Below are 21,544 nucleotides of genomic sequence, written 5' to 3' on the forward strand. Positions count from 1 at the left end.
AGAAAGGATTTTGCTGAATGCCCCGGGTACTACCATCATAGGACAAATTTAGTACCATTCAGTGGTCCCAGCTTAAGGCCGAAGCCCTAAGTTAGGATTCTCTACTTTTAAAGGGATTAAAGTTTAGATTCTGGATGCCAGAGCTGATATTATTCTTAGCCTAGACAGCAACCTGGCTTTTGTATATGCTAACGATTATTGTTCTCTGCTCTGATCTCAACTCTGTAATCCCTCTTTTCCTTCCTCTTTTCTTCCTTCCTTTCCTCTTTTCCTCCTTCCCTCTCTCTCCCTTACTTTCTTCCCTCCCTTCCTGTAGATTTGCTTTATTTATTTATGTACCCAACAATGCATTACAATTTTGTTTTGTTGTATTTTATCCAGGTGTATAGAGGCATGAGTCTCTTCAGAGTATCTGATATCACACTGTAGTGGTGGACGTGAAAAGTATTCTTTTCTACCAACGACTGTGAACCCATTTAGATTTTTTTCTTTATAAAAATAATAAAACGAAATATTTAATAACTTGGAAGCAATATTTCAAACATTCAGAATCCACAATCAATTTCAAATCTCAAATCTTAAAAGAGGACAGCATAAATTCGTAAATAAATACAAATAACTTCTCTATGTAAAGAGAAACTACTGGCTAATTTTATTTTATATGCAGTAATTGTTTCTTCTCTGGAGAAAAAAAGGTTAAACAAATCTGTAGTGCTGCAAATATACTAACAGTGTGTTTTGGGATTTAACAGGTCCAAAGGACTATAGCTAAGCAGATTCAGATGGTGAAACAGATTGGAAAAGGTCGCTATGGGGAAGTTTGGATGGGAAAGTGGCGTGGCGAAAAGGTAGCTGTGAAAGTGTTCTTCACCACAGAGGAAGCCAGCTGGTTCCGAGAAACAGAAATATATCAGACAGTGTTGATGAGGCATGAAAACATTTTGGGTGAGTCTGTATAGCAATGTTCAAGGTTTCCTAGCTTTTCTCTATTTTTCTGTTAACATCTGCCTATTAACTCATCTGTCTAGACCTATTATGAAATATATAGACATTTTCTTCTTGGCGTGAGCCCAAGAATGTCATAAGCTTCTAATGGGAGACCTCACAGGAGGAATGACTAAGGTACTTCTATGAATGAATGTTGGGCTGGAAATGGAACACTCTAATATTTTTTTCTTGAGGGACAGGAAATGCAAATGTGATTCCAGCATTTCTTAAGGTTTCTTAGAGATTTGAAGGAGCACATTTTTGTTTGATTGTTGTCAAAAGTTATAAGAATTTTATTTGCAGGGTTTATTTATATCCAGAATTTATATGGATAATCAATTTCCTTTTTATTTTCTCCAGTTAGAAATGACCTAGCTAGATCATTCAAGTGTCAAGAGTGTAAGCTAATCTGAAGTGTATGCTTTAACTATAGTCCCTGTTTTGTAAACAGTGTCTTATATGTAACTATAATACCATGAGTTATTTACTGTTAACTTAAAATTAATTTAAATATAAACAACTGACTAGAAAGAGATCATGTTTTCAATACAAACCCTTAACATTTTCTCTACTTCCACTGTTTTGATAGCTTCTGATTGGTATTAGTAATTTCATACTGACATAGACATAATCAGAAAACTGAATGAAATGCTAAACAAAAGACACCTGTGACAGAAAATGAGAGAGGATATGAATTATTCCTGATAATATTCAGAAAACACTTAGCTCCAAACCTTTTTGTCTTTTTTTTCTTTTAGGGTTCATTGCAGCAGATATCAAAGGGACAGGGTCCTGGACACAGTTGTACCTAATCACAGACTATCATGAAAATGGTTCCCTCTATGATTATCTGAAGTCCACCACCTTAGATACTAAATCAATGCTGAAGTTAGCCTATTCTTCTGTCAGTGGCTTATGTCATTTACACACTGAAATTTTTAGTACTCAAGGCAAACCAGCAATTGCCCATCGAGATCTGAAAAGTAAGAACATCCTGGTGAAGAAAAATGGAACTTGCTGTATAGCTGACCTGGGCCTGGCTGTTAAATTTATTAGGTCAGTATCAAGATGAACAAGTACACTTTTTATGATTCTTTTCTATGACTTTTTATAGATTACACATTTTATAGTTCAGTGCTTCAAAGATATTTAGTAGAAGAAGGATTTTATTTATTTTGACCTTTCTTGGGAGTGGAAAAAGAAGAAATATTTTATTTGCAATACAGAGTGTTTCAGTCAGTCCTGTGGTTTCTGTGCTTATCAGTGTCCTGGCTTCAAGATAGAGTTGAGTCATTAGGATCCTAGCTGTCATGAAGCTGTTTAGAAAAGAGGTAGCTAATATCTGGGATTATGTGGTAGAATCCTGAATAACATATATAAGTAGGAAAAGGTTTTAGGAAAGATCTACAGATTACGTAGTGATAAAGGCAGTGTTTTTATATGATAGAAGAAAGATAACTTGCCTAGATGTTCTGTGAGAAATGTTAGAAACTAATAAACAAAACACAGCCAGTGTGCAGCACTGTTATACTGTAACATAAACAGTGATTATAATACCTGGACACATAAATCAGTACATGTTATAAAGCAGTGGTTTTCGGACCCCTGGAGGTTCTTTGGAGTGACGTCAGTAGCTTCCACAGAATGGAGAGGAGGAACGCCCAATAGTTGGAATATTATTTTGCTTACCCGCACTCTCCTTAGAGCAGCCCCTTTTATCTTACAGATGATTTAATTAGGAAAAAATGATTCTTCTGCTTTCAAAACCAACCAAACAAAATGGGTTTGTAAACCACTGGCATAGAGGGGAATCATATAACCTTTTAAAAAACTCATCTTAGGCTTAGCTTTTATTAAATTTTTGGACCCTCTCGTGGATTTTTTTCGAAAGATGACTCTGTAGGATATGGAACAGGGAACAAGGGAAAGTCATGGAAATGATGAAAAGCTTGGAAAATAAAATTCATGAGGAAGGACTAGTAGATTTGTATTTTCACGCAGAAGGGAAGAAAGAGGTGTGATTTAAAAATAGGCCCCAAATACAAGAAGGTCTTCACCATTTAGAGGATGACAAATTGAAGTTCTTGATCTTTAAAAACAAAGCAGGAGGAAATGATTTGGACTGTAAATTTGTTTGAAATGCGAACCTCCTGCCCAGAAAGATTATTAAATCCTCAATCTCTTCTGAATTCTTTTTTTTAACTTACAACCATTTTCAAGTCTCTTTTACCAAATAATTTTTCCCATTTTGTTTCTCAAGTTACCACCTTCTCTCCTTGCCTTCTCATTTAATTTCTCAAGAGTTCTAAAGAGTAATCTGCTTTCACAATCTAGTAAATTCATAATATTGTATGATTTGATTTCTGCTCCTTTTTCTTCTGAACCTCCTTTATTGATCGTTTGTTACCACAAGGCTAATTGTCATTCCACTCTCCACAGTACCTAAGCCTTCCTTCCTTCTGCTTTCATGATGTGCCTTTCTATTCCAGGTTCACCTTCTTTCTCTTTAGAGGGTCTGCCTCTGTCTATTTAAATATTTTCCTACTGCTAGATTTCCTGCCATATCTGCTTTTCTTTCCTAGTTCCCAGTTTTGATCGATCCATTGTAAAGTGTGAGGTGCTTGACATTTCCTTTGTTTCCTAAGTTTTTGGTTTGCTCAACTGAATGAATTATGTCCCCATGATATTCCCACTTGAACTGGGCCGGTTTGAGTTCTCTCTATCATTTTTCTAGATTCTAAAGTAAAGCATTTTGTAATTACTTCCTCTTCATCTTTCCTATTTTTAATTTTTTTCTATATAATGCTGTTAGATTTATTTTCTCGAAGCATAGTTTTAGACATCAGAATAATTTCATGGTTTCCTATGGCTTTGGGTTAAAATGTAGTTTATATTCTGAACACTATACTTTGTCACACCTTCAAGTATTTTTAACATGCTTTTATCCTGACTTGAATACCCAACATCCCCTCTTCTATTTAGATAACTGCTACTAATCTGCACAGTTTCTTCCTCTGGAACACCTACTATTCCTTTACAAGTCTGACTTTAAGTTAGTCTTCTTTAAAAATAAAGTTAGTTTTCTTATATTCTCCTGTGAGACCCTGTGCATACTATCATGACATTTTTCACACTGTTCTACAGTAATCATTGACTATTTATTCGTCATTTGCATTGGAGACTAAGCTTCATGAAGGCAGACACCATGTTTTTCTCAAGTTTGCATTCCTAGTGCCTTTCCTTGATGCCCATTATTTAGGTGTTGCTTCAAAATCTTGTATAATGGATAAATGAGTGATTACTTATGGACTGTGGGATGAAGAAAAAAAGCACATTTCTTAGCTGCAGAAATTCTACATGCTCTGAGTTAAATCCACCTTTCTAGCTTTATATCCCACAAACTCTCCAACTTGTATGCTTTCTTTTGCAAAACCGAAGTACTTGTGTTTTTTTCCATGTATATTCCATGTTTGCTACTGCCTTGCATTTGACTGCACAGTTTCTAGCTTGGAAGGCCCTTGCTTCTCCATGTACCTTAATTTAATCTCAGAGTTACCTTTAAGTCACTTTACTCATCCCCCAGCTAGAAATAATGACGTCATCTTTTTACTCCTGCAGTAATTCCCTGGTCCTTGCCTGCTGATATTATAATTATTTTAGTACATACATCATCTTTTTCACTAGTCATTGGGCATCTTGAGAGCAGGATCCATGCCAAATTAATTAATGTATTTCCCATTTGACATGACATAGTGAGTTATCCATTATAGGTATTCTAACGTTGTTTTGAATCAATAAATGTTGGCTATATAAAAGTAATTGAGAACTCATCTTCTTTATGGACCTCAAAAGAAATAAGGAAAGTGGGTGTCTATAATATTTCTGAAACTTAGTTCTGATTAATGTAAGGGGAATGTACCAAAGGACCTTCTAAATTCCATGCAAACTCTGATTCTAGGAAGTAGAGGGGAATACTTTAAGGGATAATTCAGAGATTTATTTGGCATATAAAGACTAGTTCATCAAGAGAGGAAAGATCTGAGGATACTGGCTCAGATGAGCAACTGCGGTGGCTGTGGGATGCACAAATCTCATATGGCTAAAGAGAAGCTGTAAAAGCAATGACCGTTATCGGCCTCAGTTTCCTCTTCCATTAAATGGAGGTTGCATGTGATGTGATAATTTCGTATGTCCTTTTTACACCTTTATTTGCTATGTTTCAAAGGAACTATGCTCTTCTCAGTCTTTGAGCCCGCTTTTAAACCTTGCTTTATATGTTTCTTTGGCTTCCACTCTTTTCCTGACTTTCCTATTTTTGGGGTGTGTGTCTGTGCGTGTGCACACGCAGATATTTAGAATCTGTGTAGGGTCACAGCTAACCCAGTGTTGAGTTCTCATCCTTCATATGTGAACTTCCTATGAAAACTTAATCTTTACCCTGGTTTCTATGTGGTAAGTGTTCTCTCAGGCTTTTGAGTCATTTCTGGGAGGTTCCTAGGAAAGTTTAGAGCCACAGAGAGTGGGCTTGCTTTAGAGATTTCCTGCTCATATAATCTATATAAATCAATATAGATTTCCTCTATATTGATTTCTTCATACACTCACTTGAAAATGATGTAAGTGCTGATACATTGCCTGCTCTACAGAGATTTACTACAGTTGATGCCGTGGCAGACATTACCTTGCCTCCAGATCTCTCTTGTGGGGAGAAAACAATGACATGTGAAATCCCTTGAAGGAACTTAACAAAGCTTTTCATGTTTTACTCAGGAGGATCAAGCAACTTCTCTGGTCCTTCAGTGTCAGAATAATATATTTTCTCAGGGGGAAGATAAATCCTGGATTAGGGCCTCTGAGGTATTAAATTTTAAATAGAAAGCCTATAATGAAGACTGGGCTGTAACACAGATCTCCCAATTGGCGATTGTCAAATTGTCCAAGCGCAAAGGAGACAGAGTGGCCTAGCCCAGAGGGCACTAAATTTCCTCAGTCTTACTGATGTCACTCTTTTTAGCACTGTGTCTGGTTTGTATACTTAGTGGTTTTTGAAAAAAGTGACATGGCTAAATGACTTGCCAGAGTCACAGAACTAAGCTAATTAGTGGCTGAGTCAGCTCTCCCAGTCAAGATTTCTGCAGCCCTATCTGCCTTCTGTTGAGTTTTCAGTTCTGAAGTTCTGTTTCTAAGAAACCTTGAGATTTCTCAGGATTTAATTATAGAAGTAATGAATCCTGTTGAAAAGTACAGCAGAAAACTTTCCTCTTTGGTTAACATGTGACTAGGCAGAGGTCAGTGCAGCACATCAGTTCCGTAGCTATTTATAAGATGTTCCAGTAAACACGAAGGGGTGTGCACAGCCTCTTCTCGAAGCTCGTGAGAATTGTTCATGTCATTTTCGTCTAAGAGGTGATTTAATAGCCTCCGTTATATGTCGTGCGTGGTTAATTTCAAGCACCGGTTGTAAACCACAAGCAAGCCAGTGTCCTCCCTCTCATGTCTTCTGCTCCCTGCACTTCTTTCACTGTTCTTTCAAGTTCAGGTCTTAGTTTTAAAAAGCTTTTAGCTTATTAAAGGTATACAGTGTTTGCTTCTTTTCTTTCTCCATTATCTCTTTATCCCCTTTCTCCTTCTCTCCTCTTTCCTCTGTTTTGGGCATCATCCAGCAGAAGACCCACACATGTGCCCAAAGGCTCAATGAGGTAGAGCCACAAGCTGGCTGTCAATACCCCAGCTTTCATGAAAGTCTCCCTTCTGTTGATGGCCTAGTGGGAACGTGCACTGTGCTGAACCCAGCTGTGGCTTTTTCCTTTACATAACACTTCTTGTAAGAATTCTGACTGTGAGTATATAATTAGGAAGCTTAATTATCATGACAAAATATTTGATATAAAACAAAGTTGAGACGGGTACTATATTTTTAAAATCCTCTTATTGCCTGCCATCAATATAAAAATCTTCATCCAGTGCATGATACTGAGGGTAGAAGGCGTGCCCTGCTCTGCTGAGTCCTGCCTGTGGGGTGCTCAGGTTCGGTCTCCAGCCCGTTCAGGATCCTAGCTGGAGGCTCCACTTTCAGCCTCTCTGCATCAATGGGACTTCTGTGATTTCCTCCCCTAGTTACTCTGAACCCCGAGGTGCACACACACCACTCAGCACCAGGGGGACACTGCAGGCAGCCCACCCGGTACAGGCAGTAAGGTGGTACACTGTCTGTAGACATGAACCCCCATTACAATGATCACCATGTGCCAAAATTCCAAACAATATTAGTGGTACCATGCCTCTCCCAGCAGGGTGCATTGCTTTCACCATCCCTTCCCTAGTAAGCCCCTCCCTGGAAACTGCAGAAGAGGAGAGAAATATCTCAGTTTTGTATTTTTTCCTCCCCTCAGTCTCTCTTTGTCTCACAGTATCAGTGTCGTTGTTTCTTTCCTCCTGCCTGAAGCAGTGACCTTGAGAACTCTCTCTCACCTTTGTGTCCTAGGTGAGAAGCGCCACTCAAAGTGTGCATGCACTTAGGAAGCCTTTTGGTCATCAGTGTAGACCTCTTAGTCCACTGTGCTGGCATTTTCTATATCATACCGCTGTCTTCCAGGGGACTTTGGCCAGAAATATGAACTTGATGTTCATGCCTCTTTATGCAGCCCCAGCTGAGGGCACCTTGCATTTTAAAATTAAAATCAAATTAGACTTTGTCATCCTCATTCCTACCCAATACAGTAGGGAGCTCAGTGTCATTCACAGTGAATATGAGAACCCCAAGGAGCTTCTTTTCCTCTTTGCCTTCAGCCTTAAACCTTTGATATTTGTGGTACCTTTTCCACTTGATGTAGCTGCTGGCTCTTCTTCCCCAAACATTTTCAGCCCAAGGTTGAAGACATTAATGGGATATATTGTAGGGTAGTGCATAAAATTTAGTTAGAAAATTGATGCTACCAGAACATTTTTCCTGATTTTTTTCCTACAGAGGGTTAACATCTTGTCATGACCCTAGGCCAGAGGGGAGAACCCCTCTTCTCCCTTGCCGACTTATCCCTTACCCCTTACCTCCCAAGTTACTGTTCATTTCCTACTCAGTAAATTATATATTTTTATTTTTTCATTTACAACATATTTAATTATAATATATTTTAAACATATAGAAAAGTGTAACATTTACAAACATTATCAATTTCCTTATTTTATCTGGTCTTTCTTTTTAAAAGAAGTATAATGTTGAAGATAGCCCTGCTGCACGCTCCTCCCTGTTTTATTCCCCTGTATCCTTTGCAGAAGTAACCGGTATCTGGAAGTTGATATTGTCTTTCCTGAATATGATTTTATCATTCGACTACATATGTATGTGGCCCCTGCAGTGACTATGTTTGGGGTTTGAAGTTCTTTTTTCCAACTCCGCCTCCTCTTATGCATATCCATTTTTTCCTGCCAACTTTATTTCTTACCCTACCCCACCCCTCCATGGAAAAGAAAGCCAGGGAAAGCTGAAGGCATCCTGACCTTTTCCGTTTCCTCCTTTCTTCTTGGCCCTTTTCTTCAGTTACTTCATCCTCTATCGTTACATCTCTATACCATCCGACTCTACTTCCATCTCTTCTTTTATTTTTGGCGCCCCAGTGTTCAGTCACTTTAATTTCTGTTTGTAGCCTTGAAGATTAACAACTCAGTTTTTCTCTGCTCTTATTTAGGACAGGTAAGATGATGTTTCTGAAAACCTGAGAGGGAAATGTGGTTTAATTACTTTCAAATATAGACACATTCCTGAGGGAAGAAGGGGCAGAGCTCTATGTCTTAGAGGATCTGATAATTTATAGTATCAGATACGAATTACTTATAATTGGCATGCTTATTGTTTAAATGTAGTGCTAACGGCATTTGTTATTAGGTTACTAGTAATCTTTTACAAAATTAATTTGCGTAACAAAATTCTGTTTATTACTCTTGATATCGATAATGTCTTATTTTATGAGCTGTACGAATAGAGATTTTTACATTTCTCTTTAAATTATCCAAAGTGGAGCTTACTGTAAACAGGCTTTTTTCTTCTTTCATGTAAAGTATATTACTTAACTACCATGTGCAAGGCACAGTGTAAATGGAGATGGATCAGGGCCATACTCTTTAGGGACATACCAAATGGTTATGAGGGATGCTCAGGGCTGAAAAAAGCTTACAATCTGAGGTTCGAAGACAGATCCGTAATCGGATACTACCAGATGAGGACATTTATTCAGATACAGTGAGGGAGAACTCCTTGGGTGGGGAGAGCAAGGTGGAGGAGAGGCAGTAGTGCTGAGTATTCGTGACTTATGTTAAGGGGCTCTTTTTTGAGATTCAATGCACCAAACAACAACAACAACAACAACAAAAACTTGATTGTATTTTATTCAGTGTTTGAGAGAATGAGAGTTTAGGGATAAACTATATATAGTCTGGCCTTTATAAATCTTAAATTGATTCTATCATTAGGTAACAATTACCTTTCAGTTTTCCCATAGATGTTTCAATGTCACACATTCCATTAGCTCTTCCTGACCCCCAAAATCCAGATGAAACATTAAGGAGCTAAGAGTAATAATGCAAAGGAAATGTCTAAAATCTTTATCAACTGTGGTCAGAGTATATCTCTTATCTAAAAGCACTCCTGTCAGGACCATGCTGAGCCTGTTCTTGGTTTCATTTCCCAGTACATATTCTGAAATATCATTTAGGCCCTTTACCAGCTTCTTGCCATCTGCAAACCCCCTACTTGGGGCCACCACTGTCTTTCTCTAATGATTCAAAATTATAAATTAAAATGCGCATGTAACACATTAATGAAATACCTACTGTGTGCACAGGAGAGGTGTTTTCAGGTGGTAGAAGAGGAGGAGAGAACTTTATCGTTGAAGGTGGAGTGTTTGCAAAATCTGATATTTTTTCCAATTTATAATTAAGCCCCTTTTCAACTCACTTTCCTTCCTTACCATTTACAATTTTGGTACATAAATGACATTTTCCTGTTAAACCATGTGGGTAAATATTAAGAATTCATGTTTTAACCTCTTTTCCTAGTCAGGAAAGAGTCCAGAACACTTAGACTTACATTTACTGATAGTAAGGAATACCAGTTGTTGAGCTTTTTTTTTCTTTCTTTTTTTCATTTAAAAAAATTTACATGTCTACTTTTATTTTAGGAAAAGAGGCTCCTTCAGAGTCGTAGCTCCTAGGAGATCATAAGAGACCTAATGAACACACTGGTGACAAGTCTGCTGCAATTAGATTAAAGATTTTAGCTGGAAGTGAGTTTAAAAAGGTTCTTAAAAAGAAACTTTGTGTTTGTAAGTTTTAGTCAATGTAAATAGTTTGAAATATACAGAGGGATATCTGCCACCCTTCAAGTTTTTCCAAATGATACTACATATTTTATGTTTTAGAAGATAGAGATTGAGGCAGTAAGTTCAAATCCAGAGGGTTTTTTTCCAAAAACCATTAGTATTTTAGTAAATTTAGTATTGTCTGTAACTCAGCATGATAAAGGTGATAGTCGAAACACCTCTTTTCAATATTGAGGAGAAAAAACATGTACGCACTTGAGAGTCAATGAGAGTGACAAAAAGAAAAAAAAATGCTTTCTTGGGGATCAGGAGATAGGAAAGTTTATCCAAGATTTTCCACAAACTTCAGTTTAATAACAGAGTTTTTGTACCTTTTCTGTTTTATGGTTACTTCATCTATCAAAGCTGGAATTTATTGCTCTTCTTAGTGTCACTAGTTTCTATGCAGGTGCTCCTTGTTTATCCTATTATGTGCTTAGTTCTGTGCTGGCAGTGATTTTACACCTCTCATCTTATTTAATCATCAACCTATTAAGCAATAGTAGTTCAACCACTTTGAAACATGGTCTCATAACTTCATCTCCAGCTCACTGCACTGAGGCAGTGGTTCTCAAGTGCCAGTCTGTAGTTTGGTGACCATCCAGCATGAATTTCCTCCAAGTCTAGGGGAACTAATAACAACGGAACATGTTGTGAAATTTTCATAAAACTAAAGATATTAAATTATTTTTCCCCCTTTTATTAAAATATATCTTATTTGATTCATGAAATGATAGTGATAGTAGAAAGCTTTTATTTATAGGTCCCTGCTTATCAAAGTAAAACGTTTGCAAATCTTTGCTGGACCTCTTCTCCCTGCTCCTCATTTTTTATGTGTTTGTAGATCTAAAAGCCTCACAACACTTAGGTTAAAAAAATACTGTCTCAAACAGTCTAAATTGGTATGTGCACATGCCAATTTTAAGAGCAAAGCCATTAAAAGAAGAGAAGGAAGATATTTTTAGACGTTTAATAAATAGATATTTAGAAATTATTTTGAGTTTGTACTTGATCTAGTGGTAATACAGTCTTATATTTTGCAGCTTTGTTCTTATTTAATGTCATCTTCATTGGGATTTTACCTATGAATATTTAATATAACTTTTGGCAAGACATGTTTTTCAAGGAAATGCTATTCCCTGAAGGGATATATCCTCCCTGACCTTTTACTAAAGCCTTGGTTCAGGACTCACCTTGATTTATTTGTTGGTCCTCTTTAATGCTGATAGCCTTCTGCTTTACTTTTTCCTTAGTGATACAAATGAAGTTGACATACCACCCAACACTAGAGTTGGCACCAAACGCTATATGCCTCCGGAAGTGTTGGACGAGAGCTTGAATAGAAATCACTTTCAGTCTTACATCATGGCCGACATGTACAGTTTTGGACTCATCCTTTGGGAGGTTGCTAGGAGATGTGTATCAGGAGGTAAGTAACAGTGATACTGTTGGAGCTATTACAGATTCTTTGTTTCTGACTGGAAGTCAAAGTTATCATTTTTTCCACAAAAAACAGATTTTATTTTTCTCTTTATTTCTGTTTATGCAGTCACAATTCTCCCAGGAAATGATATTTCACATCTTAGAATTATCTTTGACTGCCTCCTTCCTCCACCTACTACTGCGAAATCTCTTGTAGACACATTGTCAACTTCCTCTGCCTTTTCAAAGATCAACACCTTCTACTAAATGTGTTGTCTCATTTCTCTCTTAAGCTCTTCCTCCAGCAGTTGCTCCATCAAGTCACCTTCCTTCCTTGCTGCTTCCAGCTTCTTCTTACCAACCTTCTGAGCCTCATCCCCAACTCCAATGCCCCATTTCCTGTGTCTTCCTTTGTGCAGATGAAGTCAGAGATATAAGTGTGGGGTGGGATACCCATTCTTTAATCACCCTACTTATTGACTTTATATAAAACTTCCTCATAAAGCAGTTTGAAAATATCAGTTTACCTCAAAAGGAAATTAAAACATAAATGATATATTGGTTATGATAATTTTTCTACAAACATAAGGATTTCCTAGTAAAACTAACTGAATAAGAAGACATTCTTAAATACCCTGAGGTGTTATTGCTTGTAGTATTTTGCTTACTGCTACTTAATATGTCTTTGAGTAGGCTCCACCATCTGTGGAGTGGAGTCTTAGACTCTTTAGTATCAAGTACTGTGTTTATGGTTCTACTCATGGTTGTGCTTGTGAAGAAACCTTGATGCTTCTGCTGTTCCTCAAGTTAAACTCGCCTACTTGAAAGCTCAAGCTTGCCCAAGATTCTGAAAGTGTACCCTGTACTTAACTAGTATTGGTATTTATTCTTCGACAAATTACTAAACTTTTCTTTGTGTCAATTTTCTCATCTTAAGATGGAGGCAAATTATTATATCAACCTCAGACAGTTGTGAGTTTTCAATGATTGTAAAGAGAATTCTAACTTCCTGGTCTATAGAGTACACTCAGTACACGTTAGCTGCTACTTAAAATTTTCATTTTGGTTGGTAGAATCTTAACTTATTTAAACATAAGGAGAAACAGTTAATAACTAGGCATTCACACTTTTGTAGAAAGATCATCTTCAATGATGTTATGCCTTCTACTCACTCTGGGAATTCTGAGCCTGTCATAAGCTTAATTTGAAATAGAACACATTCTCTCTGAAGTGATAGAACTCTTTGTCCAAAAGGAAAGTTAATGTAGGAAACTTTTCCTAACCAGATATTGAATAAATCTCCCATCACAATTATGAAAAAGAAAAGAAGTAACCAAGATATAAATTAATATAATTTATATTAACTAACTGCCTATGCCTTGATTTTATTTTTTTAAAGAGCTGATGAGCTTATTTTTTACTAATATGTTTACACTTATTTTAGATAGGTTTATAGGAGTAGTAGAGTATAAGATTACTTTTCTAATTATGTTCTCCTGAACATCTAAAGCAAATAGGGCCACAAGACTCCTGTATTTGAAAGCCTGGGGGCTGGAATATAGGAGAAATGATTCTCAGCATAAAAACAAGGGAAGTATTTCTTGATTTGCTAGGGATGTCTTTGCCTCTGGAGATTTGAGAGGAAGGAATCTCTCAAATGGAAGGAAATTTTAATATAGATAATACATGTAATTGTACTCTGCAGTCTCAACAGGGGACAGAAAACGTGGTGAGTTGGAATGGTCTGAAAAAACTTTTGAACCTTCTGGTCCTTTATGATTACATATGCGTTTGAGTTTACTTTTTAAATGGCATAATACAGACTCCAGATTTTGTCAGAGTAAATCCCTAGTGAATTTAATGATGCATTAGGTAATCTGCTAGACTGGTGGCACTAAACTGTTCCCTTGTCTCTGTATGAGATTTTCATGTATTTGTCAGAGATGTGAGTCCCAGCTCTATCACCTACCAACTCTATGGCCTTGGGCTAGTAACTTAATCCCTCAAAACCAAGTTTCCCCATCTATACAGTGTGGATAATAATGCTGTCTCATAAATGTGCTTGTAAAAATTTAATGTTATATAAATGTTGAATTACTATGTTCTACACCTGAAACTAATAAAATATTGTATGTCAACTATACTTTAATAAAAATAGAAAAGATAAATAGCATACCTACCTCCAGGCTTGGTATATAATAGGCTCTCAACAAATGACTTTCTTTTCCAAAGAGGCAAAGCACACAAAATTCTATTCTTCAACTCCTTCCTTTATGAAGATGTTAGAAGTTTTGGGCTAATCTTTCTAGTTCAGGTAGTTTGGAGTGAAGTAGATGCATCCAGATGAAGGTCTTTCAAACTTTGGAAGAGAGAAAGTTTTCAGTTTTCGGGAACAATTAAATGGCAGCTAACGTGGACATTTTGATAACATAATTGCATGATAATGAGAAAGGAATAAGGCCTATAGTTCAAAGATAGACTTTGGTTAATTCATAATTTTATATTATTAGCTCTGTGCCTGTTGTAATATATACATCTACCCCAGCGTCGATGCATCAGTCCAGCCAGGCAATGACACCAGTGTTAGGCACTGAGAAAATATGAGATGAATAAGATGGACACGGTCCTTGCCCTCAAGATGTTTCTGAGCCATTGTCTTGAGAATTAGAAATGAAGTGAGCATCCCCTATGTTTAGACCCTGTGTTTTTATTATCTCACATAGAGGTGAAACACAATGGAAGGAAATATTAATATAAATAATACATATAATTATGCTCTAGAGTCTCAGCAGGGGACAGAATATGTGGTGAGTTGGAATGGTCTGAGAAAATTTTTGAACCTTCTGATCCTTTATATATGCGTTTGAATTTACTTTTTAAATGGCATAATACAGAACTCCAGATTTGTCAGAATCCATCCCCAGTGAATTTAATGATGCATTGGATAATCTGCCAACCTGGTGGTATCATATTGTTCAGGTTAAAAGCAGTGACATTTCTATAAAAGATGATTTAGGATAAGGGAGCAAAAGTGCTCCAGAAAGATTGTTCACAGCAGTGTCCTCTGAGGACAGCCTACTTATAATTATTGTGAGGAGTTAATCAGATGGGGTACGAATGAAGCTGTAAGTAGCTTGCTTTTTTAAAGGATAAGAGGAAAAAGGTAGAAATTATATACTAGGAAAAATGAAATAGAATTCAGCATGATAAGTGTCATTTCCCTAAAAATGATATCAATTTGTATTTCCTAATCCTTCTTTTAACAATACATATTTTTTCTAATAGTTATGTAGTCCATGTAGAAAGTTTGGATAAGTACAGAATAAAAGAATAAAAGAATAAAAGAATAAAAATCAGACAGTTCTGTGCCTAAAAAATCATGGTTAATACTTTTAGGTGTGTATGATTTTCAAAATTTTAAATGTATAAAAACATAGTCTTAAGATTAAGCAGGAAAAAATGTAAATCTGACATTTTTTCAAGTAAAATACACTGCCAAATTTATTATGAAATTCATAATCTCAACTGCAATAATAGAAACAATCACATATTATGCAATATGAGTTTGGGATGTGTCTGCCAAATTCGTGTTGAGATTTAATATAGTTTTTTTTTTTTTTTTTAATTTGGCATACAGGAGCCTTCATAAAATAGGAAATAAATTTGAGATCTTGTTTTACTTTGTTTTTGGAAATGAGAAAAAAGGCTTGAAGACCTATAATAATATGTTTCGATAGGCTTTCTAGTCATTTAAAAAATCAGATTAAGGGTCATTTGGACTCCTTTTTTCCACTATTTTTTTTTTGGTATTTTTCAGCCTGAACTTGTCTTTAGTACTGATAGAACTTTTTCGAGAACAATTTGTATGTTAGACTTTTATTTCCACTTCACAGAAAAAAATAATAAAACCATATTTTCAGGTATAGTGGAAGAATACCAGCTTCCCTATCATGATCTAGTGCCCAGTGATCCCTCTTACGAGGACATGAGAGAGATCGTGTGCATCAAGAAGCTACGCCCCTCATTCCCCAACCGATGGAGTAGTGATGAGGTAAGGCTTGAGGTAACTACACGCTATCACCAACCTCTAAATAGACTTCTCTTTTTTGCCAAAACTCCAGATAGTCTTCTTTTTTGTTCTGATGGTGATAGGAATGGCGCCTCACTGCAATAATTTACATGGAGCTATGGTAAATTATCTGTTCCTTTTTTTCTAATTTGATGTTGCCACTTACAAAATATATTGAGTGGGTTAACATTTAGCCTGCATAGCGGATAAGATTATTTCATTTATTCGTGATGTGCTGACGTTTGCATAAATACTATTATTTCTCTCTGTATGTGTTTTAAAGCATCGTGAGTTTTCTCCATGACAAACCCACATACAATGTTCTCTCATTTTGATGAGAGAAAAGATAGCTTTCTGAAGAATCAAGTTTTCTGTATACAGAAGTGATACAAGTTGATCTAGTTGAGATGCCTAACTGTGCTGCGCATCTTTATTAATAAGGATGATGGGATGCTATTTGAATAAATCCACACGCAGCGAGACTCTCAGGATGTAATGGTGAAACCTACGGTCTACAAAGGAGCTGTTCAGATGGAGGAAATGAGTGGGGTGGGCCTGGCCTTTCCTGATTCATATCCTATTCTACATTCTGTGCATCCATCCTCTAAGCGTGTAAACTCATCCATATCTTGGAGTGCTCTGGCAGGCTGGAACATTCGGAGATGAGTCTGAAGCATCCCCAGAGGGGAAGGGAGGAAGACTCATTAAACATGTGCCAAAGCCATTGCAAACACATGGACAGAGCACTGTTTATAAACATACTTTAGTGTTAAATGCACTTAAAAATAACCTTCGGTTCCTTGATTTTGAGTCTAGTTACTGAAACGCTAAATAATACATGTTTTCCAGTGAGCCATGGAGAAAACTTTATCAGATGCTAGAGTTATATTATTTTGAGGGTGGTTATGAGCACTGGTATTATCTTGAATTCCTTCACTGAGGATTTCTAATGAAGTGAAATTGTGCTTTTCAACATAAAGACCAATAATTGATGTACCACAGGAGAACACAGGAGAAAGTTTTAGCGAAGCTCTCACAGGTTATTAATCTTGTTAAATGTGACAGTGTGATGCTATTATTGTAGCAGACAGCTGTGATTTAGGAATAACCAATTTTTTTGAATAGTATGGAATTAGATAAAAGAGTTAAGCTTATCAAGTGTTATAAACAATCCGGGCATATGGAGTGGAATACAGACTCTCTGGGTATTTTTGTATTTATTTAATACTGACTTCAAAGACATTCTTTTACAAAAAAATCAGCAAAACCACCTGCTTGCTCCCATCAGAAGGAAGACATGAAAATCTGTTTTAGTCATTTAAAATTTGCATGAAAAAAGAATTTCTACAAAATTTTATCTATAAGGTTTTAAAAGTATCTTTTAAAAATGTGTTCAAACTTTGGAAACCCAAAACTAAGTCAGATATCAAGTACCGGTCTTGCAGGTAATAAGAATGTTTCTCTAGAATTACTCCCAGTTTTCCTTTTCCCTTCCCACAGTGTCTAAGGCAGATGGGGAAACTCATGACAGAATGCTGGGCTCACAATCCTGCGTCCAGACTGACAGCCCTGCGTGTTAAGAAAACACTTGCCAAAATGTCAGAGTCCCAGGACATTAAACTCTGATTTGAGGGGAAAAAAATAAGCACCACTGGAGAAAGCCAGTAGATATTCTTCTGTTTGTGGGCAGAGCAAAAGATGTTCCAGAAGCATCCACAGTACAAGCCTTGAACATAGTCCTGCTTCTCAGTGGGTTCAGCCTGGCCTCTCAGGGAGCAGCCTGGACGGAGACAGAGAAATTCCCAGAAACACGGATTCATCGGGTCTGTTTGTAGGAGGGAGAAATCGCTCGGGTAACTTGTTCAAGATATGATGCATGTTGCTTTCTAAGAAAGCCCTGTATTTTAGGATTGCCATTTTTTTCCCCCCAAAAGATGCTTTAATTTTGCCAAAATAAAACAAATAATGTAGATGTTTTAAGGTTTATACTGGTATAGTGTTATAGTTTAAATAATAACAATGAAAGTTCTTCCCAGAATTTCTTCTGGAAGGCAAATTAAAATGTGTTTTTTCATTGGTAAAAATCTTGTTGCACTCTACAAACCAAAAGTCAGTCTGTGAAGTTGGAGAATGCAGAATGGAACTCATCTGAAAAGCCCCCGCCCCCGCCTCCTCAGACCACTTTGGCCAGCCCTGCACTGGGGGCTGCCACAGCAATGTGAATGCACCTGGGTACAAGTACCACCTGTCTGGGCCCACATTTTGGGATTCCTGCAGGTTAACCGTTTGCAGCTTCAGATGATGTGGAACAAATGAAGATTTTATGTGACTTTATCAGAAGTAAGTGTCAATGCTATTCTTCAGAACCACTTTGTGTTTCTGATTCTGTTAGGCATTTCTTTCATGATAAAATCCCTTCCTTCTCATTAAACATAAACAAATCTCTTTTTTATGTGCAGGGAATTGACCCATGCATACTTTTGATCTCTTAAATGAAAGGATCACTATTAAATAAAATTGTCATCAGTTGTGTTGAAGACAAGGCATTTTAAAATAGAGATACTTTGCTCTTGCATTGTAAGAAGACCATGTCAGTAAGGTCGAGGGTGGGGATGCAAATGACTTGTTTCTTATATATGCAGAAAAGCCAATCACAGAAGCACACGGGAAAAAAGTATGCACACTTTATTTTGTATAAAACAAGTTTCATTTGGTTATTCTCTCCCTTTTGTGTATGAGTTAAGGGAAGGAAGCATACGTCAGGTTAATTTAACTGAATTTTAATTTAAATATAGATAAATATAACCTCCAAATGGTACAGCAGAAGAGTTAGTTGAAGCCGCAAAATATTATGGCTGCTGTGATTTATTATTCTAGAATAGATATGGGTCAAGTATATACATCTTAAGTGATAATTTCACACCTTAGGAATGCTGGCTCAATTTATTTTATTTTATTCTCAAGATGTTAAATTCACTTTTTTATTTATTATCTTCGTATACTCTGTGGCACTTGTGTAAAACATCTCCTCACCTACTCAATTCTACGAGGTTTTAACTTTTGAGCAACATATATCAAACCATTGACAGGGCCGATATTTCTTGCAACAGGAAAATAAAGTTTAAAATTGTACACGTCCCTCTCACCTTTATGCATTTACATTTCCTTACTATGGTTTTCTTTTGCTTCTTAGAAATTCTGTAGTGTTTAGTAAAGAATTGGGAAGTGCTTACCCTTGGCCTTTTTTAAAAAATGATGTTCCTTCCAGTATACTCCAGGGGGCAGTGTTTTACAACACATTTCCACCACTTGGTGACCGAAGGATGGACGTTTTTGAAAATTTGACAGCTGCATGAAAAATGAGAAAATATTTTCCTCACCTCTGAAGTAGGCTTGCAGCTGGTGACTTGTTCGTTCAGAAAACATCCTAGAGCAGAGAGTGGTTGTGAGCTGTGCTTATAGTTTGGGAAAATCATCAGGAGAAACACAGTATTCTACATTCAGCATTCATGTCCCAGTGCTTCATAGCCACATTTTGTTTGTAACAAAGAAAGAAGATTTTCTCAATTCTTGAATATGAATAAAATTTCTGTTTTTTCAAAGATGAAAAACAGTTGGTTCCAAATATAACTCTAATTAGAATGCTGCTTTTGATGGTATTAAAATAACCTGAATAGCAATGTAAAGGTTCCTTTCTCTTGTGTCAGATCGTATTCTTTGTGATAGTTTAGAAAGAATATGTGGCAAGAACTAAGGGTGATGATCATCTGAGCAGGGGAGAGAAACTTCATTGCCTCTAATCAGATCATCTACAAACAAATAAGTAAACATTTATGCTGGTTAGTGGGGACATGTTTTTGTTTCTTGACTTTCCCTAAATTTAAAAGAGGTTGGACATATCACTTAGATAAAAACGTGTGTTCCTTTTGGCAATTTTTATACATGGATAACTTCAGATCAGAACATTTTGGGGGGAGATGATGATTTGAAAGTAAACTAGATTTCTAGGGAAGTATTGGTTCCAATGAAGAATGGCAGGAAATTTCTTCTATGTTATTTGTTTAGTTGCTTTGGAAAAACCAATAGCTTACTTTCTAATACTCAACCAGATGTACTCACTATGAACATTTAAAAATTATTCCTGAGATACTTCAAGAGACCCATTTAGTTTTTATAGTCTTTCAATGTGACAAGAATTTATTTATAAATAGATTTTTCTGTCTTACCAAAATCCGTTTTACTTAGGGAATACTAAATTGTTCTGAAAGAGACTACCTACTCACTTTCAAATAATCCTTTTTTGTTGTTATTTTTAAAGTCCTAGTAGCTCAGAAATGAATTTTGTTTTATTTTTGTTTGTTTGTTTTGTCTTTCGATAGAACCTGGAAATTAGTAATGTAGTTGAATTCTTACTATCAGAACGATTTCAAAGACTAAGATTTTCTTCTAGTCGCTACTCATCCCCTGCCCCAAGGAATCCTAAAATATTAGTTGGTAGCTAATATAAGTTTTATATGCTAAGATGTTCAGGTTTATAGTTTATGTGTATATATATTATATAAATATATATGTATATATAAATATTATGTTCAGTTTGGAGTCTGGCACAACTCCATTTTGTGGATTAGAGAGTAAAATATTATGGATGATAAAGTACTAAATGAAACATAATATTTATTTATGAAAGTGTGTAGATCGTTAAATCACAGATGACAGTGCTATGAACGTTGTGTGTGCGGAGACAGGCCTTTGACCTCCTGGAAAGCATCGCTCAAAAGTCATTAGTGACCATTCTTTTTATTCTCAGAACATAAAGCTTCTTAGAAAACATGCTCAGATTTTATTTACAGGGCATTCTTTGTTTCAATTGTTGTGTAATCAGGTATACAAGTACTGAATACAAACCGAATTTCATGTTCCTAGAGTCATGCATATTCATTAGAAGTTACATTGTTTTATGTTGTTGGTCTGTTCTGGTTCTTCTTTGTTGGTGGAAAGGCATTGAAAGAAGTACAGTTTTTAAACTTGAATAGTTTTATAGTTAAATCTCCTTAGAAAATTCAGTCACATAGTGGAAATGAGAGAAATGGCATCAGAAGTGATTTAGTTTAGCAATTATGATTCCTCTTCTAAAACAAAACAAAACAAAACAAAAATGCCATATTTTTTGGAGAAGAGTTGGCGATATATAAAGGGTTTTGTTGTCTTTTTCAAAAGAAGACTCATTTGTGTTCTTTTGGGGAACCAGTGCCTTATTGAATTTGTATATACTGTAATTATTCAGTACTAGGGAACAAACAATTGTATTTGTTACAAATTGTATATGGCTTTGTTTGAACATTCCCCCAAATAAAATGGTTTCATTCTCCCCTTGGAAAGAACATGTCTGTTATCTTGTAGTTGTGCCTTTTTTTGCTCTTTGAAAATATCACATTGTAATACCATGAAGAAGAGTGATGCAGGTAAGTTTGTACATTTGCTGGCGGGGGAATAAGAGAAATGGTCTGATGGCATCTGTTTTCTCTGTAATTAGGAGGTACACTCATCTGTTGAGAGTGAGAGAAAAGGTAGAGAAGTCAGTGGTTTATGAAAAGTGAGAAGGTTTAAAATTGTACATTGGAAAATGACAGCCCGATGATCATGGCCAACACTGAGGGCAGGGTTGATGATAACTGTGTGGTTTAGCGGCCAACGGCCTGGCCTCTGATCACCA

At 36.3% G+C, this 21,544-nt stretch overlaps 1 protein-coding gene across 12 annotated transcripts in view; it reads left to right on the forward strand.

Moving 5' to 3' along the window:
* Positions 1–21,212, forward strand: part of BMPR1B (bone morphogenetic protein receptor type 1B) — a 247,075-nt gene extending 225,863 nt beyond the window's left edge. For all 12 annotated transcript variants that reach the window (XM_015588483.2, XM_025046011.1, XM_015588490.2 and 9 more), the window contains 5 exons: positions 753–945; positions 1,746–2,043; positions 11,594–11,769; positions 15,683–15,813; positions 17,332–21,212. In XM_015588483.2, the coding sequence (XP_015443969.1) occupies positions 753–945; positions 1,746–2,043; positions 11,594–11,769; positions 15,683–15,813; positions 17,332–17,457 (924 nt within the window). In that variant the 3' untranslated portion in view covers positions 17,458–21,212. The remainder of the gene's footprint in view (positions 1–752; positions 946–1,745; positions 2,044–11,593; positions 11,770–15,682; positions 15,814–17,331) is intronic.
* Positions 21,213–21,544: the final 332 nt, after the last annotated feature.

Source organism: Pteropus alecto, unplaced genomic scaffold (genome assembly GCF_000325575.1).
Source record: "Pteropus alecto unplaced genomic scaffold, ASM32557v1 scaffold63, whole genome shotgun sequence".
Taxonomy (NCBI): Eukaryota; Metazoa; Chordata; class Mammalia; order Chiroptera; family Pteropodidae; genus Pteropus; species Pteropus alecto.